The 9783-nt window shown below is 40.6% G+C and overlaps 1 protein-coding gene and 1 long non-coding RNA gene across 4 annotated transcripts; both read left to right on the forward strand.

Moving 5' to 3' along the window:
* The first annotated feature begins 3743 nt into the window (after positions 1–3743).
* LOC113744165 (uncharacterized) lies at positions 3744–5723 on the forward strand. The gene is made up of 3 exons (XR_003461313.1): positions 3744–3917; positions 4694–4813; positions 5543–5723. It is a non-coding gene; the product is annotated as an uncharacterized LOC113744165 (long non-coding RNA).
* A 401-nt stretch (positions 5724–6124) lies between these two features.
* On the forward strand, positions 6125–9430 carry clp1 (cleavage factor polyribonucleotide kinase subunit 1). Of its 3 annotated transcripts, none has more exons than XM_027273204.1 (6): positions 6125–6261; positions 7279–7583; positions 7681–7788; positions 7872–7991; positions 8176–8313; positions 8437–9430. In XM_027273204.1, exons 2-6 carry the CDS (start codon positions 7311–7313, stop codon positions 9121–9123), a joined length of 1326 nt encoding a protein of 441 aa, XP_027129005.1. In that variant the 5' UTR covers positions 6125–6261; positions 7279–7310; the 3' UTR covers positions 9124–9430. The 3 variants fall into 3 exon arrangements, with proteins under 3 accessions (XP_027129005.1, XP_027129004.1, XP_027129006.1); XM_027273203.1 differs by having other exon boundaries at positions 6127–6261; positions 7309–7583; XM_027273205.1 differs by lacking the exon at positions 6125–6261 and adding an exon at positions 6295–6421 and having other exon boundaries at positions 7309–7583.
* The last annotated feature ends 353 nt before the right edge of the window (positions 9431–9783 follow it).

Consider the following 9783-nt stretch of genomic DNA (forward strand, 5'->3'; position numbering starts at 1 on the left):
GTTTGCCAATTACAGACCTCTTTCCCTCCTGATGGGGATGTTAAACTATATGCTAAAGTCTTGCAACCCGTTGGAAATACCTTACAAAGCTCATACACAATGACCAAACTGGTTTTATTAGAACTCGCCTGGCATCTGATATGTCCGTCGCTTGTTACACCTCATTCATGCATCTAGTAGTATCGATTCTCCTTGCTCGGTCCTATCGTTGGACGCTGAAAAGCGTTTGATCGGTTAGAATGGGAATATCTTTGGACAACGTTGGACAGATTTGGGTAGGTTTGCATTACATCAATATGGTTAAGTTTTATACGCAAATCCCTCAGCAATGGTATACACACGGTCATGTCTGCTCTGCCCAGTTCCCAATATTGGGGGCACTCGCCAGGGCTGCCCCCTCTCCCCTTACTTTCGCTCTTTCCCTCGAGCCGCTGGGCAAAAAATAAGACTGCACCCATCCGTACCTTCCATCACTTTTTGTAACACCGAGCATCGTATTTCCTTATACGCTGATGACATTCTTCTTTATGTTGGCAATGCTGGTTCTTCAATCCCACATCTGTTTCCTCCTTTGTATGTTCAGCTCACTCTCTGGATACAAAATTAATTGGAATAAGTCAGTACTGATGCATTTAAATTCTGCTGCGCATCAAGTTCCCCTGCCCTCCCCTATACCAGTAGTCAAAAGCTTTAAATATCTTGGAATTCAAATTTTTCCCTCCACATCGTCCATAGCATAAAAAACTTCAAGGTATATATAGTCAGATTGAGAGGGACTTTGAGCGCTGGTCGAATCTTCCAAATTCTCTTCAAGCCCGAATAGCAATAATTAAAATGGACATCTTCCTCGTGTTAATTTTTACTCCTCTATGATCCCCCTCGCTCCCCCTTTGGGATATTGGGATAGACTCCAGTCATTGGTTCAAGTTTATATGGAAAGGAAAAAGGCCTCACATAAAACTCACGACTCTTCAGAGAGATAAGATCAAGGGGGGCTAGCTCTCCCAGATTTTAAAGTCTATTCCTGGTCCTATGTGCTACGCCCCCTATCTACATGGTTTGACCCGAGTTCCGCTGTTTCTTGGAGACCGGTTGAGGAGATATTGCTCTAACACAGGTTGCAAGACTGTGTGTATGCTAACATACCATTGAAAAAAGCCAAATTACGTTTAGGCCTGTTATTCTCTTTACTTGCATCTTACCGTACTGCAATGAGGCATGTTGGCGCTGATCATAAATGGCATAATCACACACCGATTTCAACATTTCTCACTTCTTACTGGTAATATGCCCTTTTCATTTCCGCATTGGAAGAATAGAGGAGTGAATATATTAAAGGATCTATTTAACGTCCATGGTTTACGAGCTTTTAACGATCTACAAGTAGAATTCGGTCTTCCGGGTTCATCCTTTTTCTTCTATATGCAATTAAGATCGCTATGCGGGCATATGGTGTTCCGTGGGGAGTAGCTCTCCCCACACACCCTCTACGTAAGTTGCTTGCCTCTATGGACCTACACGGGGGATGGTTCTCTAAACTTTACAAATTCCTTTCTGGCCCTATAAATCCTTACCAGTAGAGGGCTTTGGAATAGAGATTTAAATGAAGTTAATGACAGAGAGATTTGCTGGGATACAGTGTGGAAAAACCTTAGTGGCACCTCTAAAAACCCCAACCACCAGTTAATAATTAATAAATATGTTAACAGGATGTATCTCACCCCCAGAAGACGTTATGCTATGAAGATTGCCACATCCCCGAATTGTGATCTTTGTCCACTTAATGTCCCGGGTCGTTTTTGCATGTTTATTGGGAGTGCCCCGGTGTGGTTGGATTCTGGAAGAAAATATCTCTCACTTTAAGTGATATTCTCAAATCAAGATCCCCGTCTCCCCAGCCTTACTTTTGCTTAATGTGACTCTTCTTTAATTTTGTCCCTGCAGCTGACGCCTTCTATGGGCCGGTCTCCAGCCGCCAAGAAAAATGCTGGCCCTTGGTGGCAACCACCACATTCCTTGGCCTGGCAGCAATGGGCCAACTCATTTCTTGAAATTGTCCTGATGGAATGGTCTGTTGCCCGTATGCACGGTGCCAACCATAAGACTTTGCAGGGCGGGAGGCAGCACACAAGTTAGTTAAAGAAGGGTGCAGCACGGCCGATCTTGAATTTTATTTTGAATCTATTATTGTATATTTTATTGTAATGTTGTACATATGTACAGTTTTCAATATTATTATGCCCTGAATTATGTGCCTCTGTTTTGTTTTGCACTTATTGAGGGGTGGGTACAATGTATGCATATGATGTAAACATATATATATTGTGCATTTTTCAATAAAACAAGTTGATCACAAAAAAAACAAACACTAGGAGGTGAGGTGTTTCACTCCCCTCCAGTGCCAGGATTCTCTGGAAAAGAGATAAGAGTAAAAAAAATCATGTAGATGGGTCATTTGGTCACGGCAATGCTACACAATATGTTCTTCTCATAGTCAATATAACCCACAGTGGTTCCAATCCTAGAGTGCAGGCATATGCAGATTTTCTGGGGTAGTTTTTGATACAAAGAGAACAGAGGCATACTGTTGACAGTGTTCTGTTACAGTTCAGCAAAATGCTGTGGCCATATATTGTAAAGCTGGATTCCAAAAGTAAAGAGGAGGATACTGAAACCCTCAGAAATTGGAACCTCTGCACAGTGTTGACAATGAATCAGCTGAATCACAAATGAAAGTTATTATGTACACAAGCTTGTACCTCCCACTTTTTATATCAACAAGCACAGTTATTAATGTTGTGTAGTGATGCTTTATTCAGAGAGTTTCATTTTCTTTCCAGGTTGTAGGAGAGCTCACAAAACATTGTCTACAAGTAAAACGAATGGGACTTTTTATTTCTGCCCCTCAGCTCTATTCTAGCTTCTACATATACTGCTGGATAGTTGTATTTATTATATTGCAGCATATTTATACGCTGGTCATATATATTTTGTCCGCCAGGTCATTCATAGTTCATTACTATACAGTACGTTTACAGACTCAAACTTGCAGGAAGATGTGCTTTTCTTCAATAGGTTTCATGTAACTTCACAGCCGTGTTAGATGGGCTCATGTACAGTTCCCCATTCAAGTCTCAATTTTCCACCAACGTTGCTGGTCAGCTGAAGTGGGATGACTAAAAGTAACACATACATGTTTGAAACATGCAGCTTCTGTTAGCCCAAATCCTAAATAGTCAGTTCACCAAATCTTATATTGGTTTACACGCGCAGCCATAGATTCACTCCTGTTTTCTCTGCATTGGATTACTGTCAGACAAAAAGCGAAAAGCCATCCCATCTAGTGAAGACGTACAGTGTGGAAGTACTTGAGCCCACCTGACAAAGCTGTGCAGCTGAACATTTGGCAAAAAAAAAAACAAGCATTGCTTAATAAAAGTAGCAGCTGCTCTGAAGAATGATGGATATTATTCATTGTAGACACGATTAACTGATTTTACAGCAACATGATTTCTTCAGTGTGATGCTCATGTAATAAAATCTTAAGTTATTTGTTTTGCTGTCTATAGTTAATAACTAAGACAATATTTCCCCCCTAAAATGTAGTTGAGTATAAAATGATATTACTCAAATTAAGTACCTCAAAGTTGTACTTAAAGACAATGCTTGAGTTAGTGAACTTAGCTGCTTAATATATGCAGCCACACTCCTCATGGATAACTGTAGTAGCATGCACAGATGTCCGTCTGACGGTTGATGTGTTATTTCTGGCAGTAAGAGCTGACGAGTGTACGGGCGTAATGCCGAGGAGGTGAAATCTGCCCTCCTGGCTGCCCACCCTGGACTGACTGTGGTCCTCAACCCTGAGAAACCTCGCCGGAACAGCTTCGAGATCACTCTGCTGGATGGAGGCAAAGGTGAAATTCAAGAATAACTTGGCCATTTGGCGTCTCCAGAGAGAGACCGTTATTCTCGGGCCAAGTGCATCTATATTAGTTTTGGACTCTCATCATTTGTACCAGCGATTAACGGTTCAGTTCTCTGGAATTACAAACAAAAAACATTTTTCAAACCCGTTTTTTTCTTGCACTTAGTTTGGTTTTATTTGTAAAGTTTATTAGATATACACCTCAGAGATGGATAGAAGTGGTGACTGTAATTTCTTTTCTTTCTTTTTTTTGTCTGAGGATTGCCCAGAGATATTTGTGGAAAGGCTGATTAGGGCAGGAAAGTACATACCATAATTTAACACATTTTTTTTACCAACTATTGAGTACAACCAAACCTTTTTAAAAAATGTTTACATCACCTCTAAATCTATGGGTGTTCACTAAGGAAGTAAAGCCAATAAACTCTTGCCAACCCATTAAACCCTGCTCACACAGTCAACAGGCTGTATTTACCAGGAATAAGGAATTACTGCCAGGCAGAACAAAATTTGCACAAAAAATTAGGTGTACTAAGACATGATGCTCCCATGACAAATTGGGCATAATGTGTATATTGTATTAATGATTATTTTGCTCTAGAGTTCAGAAGTTGGTACACCACTTGCTGTTTACCAACAACTTGTCTCGAAAGCTTTTAATTTGACTATTATCCTCCCAGAGGCTTCTGTAACACGTGAATGGTTTGCTTATGTTCTACGATGTTCCTACAAATTATTCTGTTGTCTTCTGTGTCGTCCCTGAAGAAACATCTCTGTGGACTGGAATAAAAAAGGGTCCGCCTCGCAAGCTGAAATTTCCTCAACCTGATGTTGTAGTTGCTGCTCTGCAGGAGGTTCTGAAGAATGAGTAGACGCCCAGTGAAGGTTTGTCATCTTAAAGCTGTCTGACTGATATATGAGGGAAAACACTAGATACGAAATTTTTTCAAGGATTGCACAATCACACTAATGTTGTTTTAATTATGCTGTAAAATTAATTATGAGTGCTTTGTACATTATTTTGTATTAAATGTAAACGATATTAAAGGTGGAGTGAATCATATAGGAAAAAGATAAAATACTGATGCTTTGAGTTGGTAGAAAATGGAAAATAAATGACTTGGAGCCACACAACACAGCGTTAGTGTTAGTTTACTACCTTTCTTTTTAGAGAAGATTAGACTTCTGTGTACAAATTAAATGTCACACATGGGAATCACACATGTATTTTAACATAGACCTGTTATTGGAGAAAACTCCTGTACCTTTCAGAAATGTTCTCCACTGATTCATTGAAGGCCTTAAATGATTGCTTTCTCAATTTATACTTATATTTTTACTCTATCATGACATACTTAAGATACTAAAATGGCAGAACATGATTTGTTTTTCCAAATACATTGACTCATTGCATATTAGTTGTTTTTTACCACTGTCTCATAAGATACTTTTCTTGTCTCCTTTCAGTGCTCCCTTAGGTATATTTCCATCTCCATCTCTGCACAGCGTGCATGTGTCATAGCCTGAACTTGGCTTTCCTTTTGTGTCTTAGTATTTAATGAGACATCAGCGGAAACATTAACTGCAATAAAACAATTGTTCTCTTGCATGCAGCCAAGAGTTGAGGAGATGTGGCCCATGAAAGCAGTATGACGAGGAGAGACCAATGAGACGTTCTCAGTCCCTCCTCTGATGAGCCGAGCTTCAACGCTTACATCTTCTGGATACATAGTGACACCCAGTGGAGCCTCTCTGAACTAGTACATTTCTCAGATGTTGTTTTGTTTGTTTTTTTATAGTGCTTCCCCATTTCTAAACACTTTATTGTGTTTTTATGCCTGGTTTTGCTGAATAAAGTGTTTCTTGTTTCTTATTTATTGTGTAGGTTTGTTTTTATGTCTTTACTGTGTGTGTGTGTGTGTGTGTGTGTGTGTGTGTGTGTGTGTGTGTGTGTGTGTGTGTGTGTGTGTGTGTGTTATTACACACTTGGATGATGAAATGTGCATTTTCTTCTTTATACAAATCAGTTTTTACATTATAGCTCAAGATCACACGTGACCTTATCAACAACAAATTAAACTTTCTCAAACTTATTTTTTATTTGTGATCAGTAAAAGTAAAAAAGAAAATAACGTAAATGTTTGTTTTAAACGTTAAAGAAACGTCATAAAAACGTATTTTCAACGTATTTGTCGCGCGTCATCAAATCTTGAATATGATTGGTCGCGTGAGGATGTGACCTCAACATCACGCGCCCAGCACCAACAGCAGCAGCGGTGCTTCGTGAGCTGGGAACTTTATTTTCATTCAACAATAAAGCTCCAAGTCAGTCCGTAAGTACAATACAGGACAAAGTCATCAACTCGGAGGTGTTTACCTGACAATGTGAGAGTAGTTCACCGGGATTTGGAGCGATTATAAGCTGCCATCGCGCCTTTTCATTGCTGAAGTTAGTGTGGTTGAGTTAGCCACGGCCTGCTAATGACCGATGAGGTGAATCATTAGTTCACTGTGCTCAGCTAAGAAAGTCTAAAAGTCTTTTAGATAACTCGAGCCCAAGCGGAGCCCTGAGAAAGAGAGATTTCTGCTTCACGTTAAACCTTAGTGAGGTTAAGATCTGACATAGGGTTAGAGGCTATGCCTGACTAGCCTTCTGATAATATAATAATTTAGTTGTTCTTATATTTATGCTGACATGTTAGCCCTATGTCAATAAACCTAATGGTTAGATATTTAACATTATTCTAAAGCTTCGTGCTTCAGCAAGACATTTAGTATAGTAAGTGATTATGATGTATTTTATTTCATTTATACCTTGCAGTTATTATTTATATCATGGTCACTTACTTTTGTAATATTATTTATATTATGGTCACTACTCTTGCAGTAATATTATTTGTATCATGGTCACTTTCTTTGCAATATTTCTTACACTATGGTCACTTTACATTACAATACTCTTTTTATATTTATTGCCACTTCTATCCTCAGTACTTGTCTGTTTTCAAGGTTGATTGTTTTTCGTGTTTATCGTGTAGGTTATATATATGTCTGTCTGTTTATTGTGTTTTTGTTTTTTTGCGTTTTCTACTTTTTTCTAATTCTGTAGTGTATGCTACACTTCTGCTGTAACAAGTAAATTTCCCTGTGGTGGGATGAATAAAGTATATCTAATCTAATGATTACTCATAAATACATGTATTAATACAAATGAGAATAGTCTTTAACTGCATCTGAAGGTTTGTTCAGAGTACGACAGTATCAGAGACGAGGTGACAACTTGTGTCGTATTGTTGTTTTACTGTTTGTGCGTCGACCTTTTTCTTTACAACATGCAATATTACCGCCAGGTGTTTGTAACACAGGCTTTCTCTTGTCAGTCATGGCAACAGAGGGTGAAGTGAAGACGAGTGAAGATGCTCCACCAACTGGGAAGGTCAGCACCAGGTTTGACCTGGAGAAGGAGACTGAGCTTAGGTTTGAGGTAGAGGCAGGGGAGGCAGCGGAGCAAGTTGAGCTGGAGCTTCTCACGGGAATGGCTGAGGTGTTTGGCTCAGAGCTGAACCGCAACAAGAAGTACACATTCGGACCAGGCTCCAAGATCGCAGTTTTCACCTGGCAAGGCTGCAGTGTGAATCTTTACGGGAAGCCGGAGGTGAGCACTTGCGAATATTTTGAAATGTGCCTTTTATTTTGACCTACTTTGTGAATGTGAGGCTCAAACATATAGTGTCTCTCCTTTATTGCAACAGGTGGCTTATGTGTCCAAGGATACACCCATGCTGCTCTACCTGAACACACACGCTGCCCTGGAACAGATGAGAAAACAAGCAGAGCGGGACAATGAGAGGGGGCCCAGAGTAGGTTTAAGTGAAGAACTACATAAAAGCTTGTCAGATCCAAATGCATTTTGACATTGATTAATTATTCATCCCTCCCTCAGGTGATGGTGGTGGGACCTACAGATGTGGGGAAGTCAACAGTGTGCCGGCTACTATTAAGCTATGCTGTAAGGGTGGGCCGGAGGCCAACACTGGTTGAATTAGATGTTGGACAGAGTGGGGTAAGATGATTTGAGGTTATTATGAACATAATTGACCCAGACAACAGAAATTAAAGGAATATCACCGGCTGATATGTATTATATTACATCACATTAATACAATACACAAGCTGGGATATAGGATGGAAGTGTTGGGAAACATCAGTGTGAGTGTGTAAAGTGTTATGTACGTTCTGCACCTCAGGTGTCTGTACCAGGGACAGTGTCGGCACTGTGCATTGAGCGTCCAGCAGACGTGGAGGAGGGTTTCTCAGTCCAGGCTCCTTTGGTCTACCACTTTGGCTCTACCACCCCAGGAACCAACATTAAACTTTACAATAAGGTGAGAAAAGAAAGATTCTAGACGTTTCGTAATATAGCAGTAAGATGCTAAAACCCAGCTGGCAAACTACAAATTCAGTGTGATGTCATCAGTTAATTTGTTTGTTTTTCTCACAACGCGCAGTTGACCTCACGTCTGGCCGAGGTATTTTCCCAGCGCTGTGAGGTGAACAGGAAGGCGAGTGTGGGTGGCTGTATCATCAACACCTGTGGCTGGGTGAAGGGCTCTGGTTACCAGGCTCTGGTCCATTGTGCCTCAGCCTTTGAGGTTGACGTGGTGCTGGTGCTGGACCATGAGAGGCTCTACAACGAGCTCAAGCGAGACCTCCCTCACTTTGTGCGGGTGGTGCTCCTACCCAAGTCTGGAGGTGTGGTGGAGCGCTCCAAAGAGTGTCGGCGTGATGCTCGGGATGAGAAGATCCGCGAGTACTTTTACGGCTTCCGCGGAGTGTCCTTCTACCCTTTTTCCTTTGAAGTGCGTTTCTCAGACGTCCGCATTTACAAGATCGGGGCACCATCCATCCCAGACTCGTGTTTGCCGCTTGGAATGTCTCAAGATGACACACAGTTAAAGATGGTGCCTGTGACACCAGGGAGAGACCTCACATATCACGTGCTGAGCGTGAGCAGTGCCGAGGACGGAGAGGAAGGTGCTAGAAAGGATATAGTGGAAAGTCCTGTGTGTGGCTTTATTGTGGTGACTAATGTGGACACACAAACACAGGTGATGAAGGTGCTGTCCCCATCACCCAGACCGCTGCCCAGACACACTCTGCTTATCATGGACATCCGCTTCATGGACATGAAATGAAGTAACACTTCAGGGAAGAGGACTCGTTTACAAAAGAAGTGCGGATCAGGGAGGAGTTCTGTTGAGGTTTTGTACCAGAGGAGCTGGATTTTGTTTCCCAGTTGTCTTTATGTACTTACGGACTATGGGGTGGTGGGGGAGACAAAAAGATTTCAGTACTGAAAATAAAAGCTTCTGTAAATTATATTGCATTTATAGTCTGTACACACTGTACAGATGTTTGGCAATCTGTGGCAGGAAATGTTTTAGTGGTGAAGGAATTATTTTTGTAATTGTTTTATAAACAATGTTTTTTTCTCTTGATATAAATAAATGTTTTAAGTAAAAACTTCTCTGTTTTGTGTTCATTATACATTATGGTCAACATATTTTACGATCATACACGTTTTGTTTATCAGTTCACATTTATTTTTATATGCCTAGTACCTAATGGATTATCCATGGCAACATTTGTGTGTCTGTACTTTATTACAACTTCATCAAGCCTGGAAAATCTATAAAAAATTTCCTGGACTTTTACCTTGAAGAAACACAGAACATTTTGCAAATTATTTCCACAAAGCCTCATCCAACACTGCAAACGTATTATGAATGTGTCTGTGAAGTAAGAAACCCATCCTGCCTTCTCTATATACATCCTGTAGTGTTCGTCATGTCTGT

The sequence above is a fragment of the Larimichthys crocea genome, chromosome XXI, assembly GCF_000972845.2.
Source record: "Larimichthys crocea isolate SSNF chromosome XXI, L_crocea_2.0, whole genome shotgun sequence".
NCBI classification, from domain to species: Eukaryota; Metazoa; Chordata; class Actinopteri; family Sciaenidae; genus Larimichthys; species Larimichthys crocea.

Excerpts from the sequence above, each read along its gene's own strand:
- clp1 (XM_027273204.1), top strand. The coding sequence starts at position 7,311 with ATGGCAACAGAGGGTGAAGTGAAGACGAGTGAAGATGCTCCACCAACT. Across the intron at positions 7,789-7,871 it reads ACAATGAGAGGGGGCCCAGA|GTGATGGTGGTGGGACCTAC; the intron begins GTAGGTTTAAGT and ends TCCCTCCCTCAG. Across the intron at positions 8,314-8,436 it reads ACATTAAACTTTACAATAAG|TTGACCTCACGTCTGGCCGA; the intron begins GTGAGAAAAGAA and ends CACAACGCGCAG.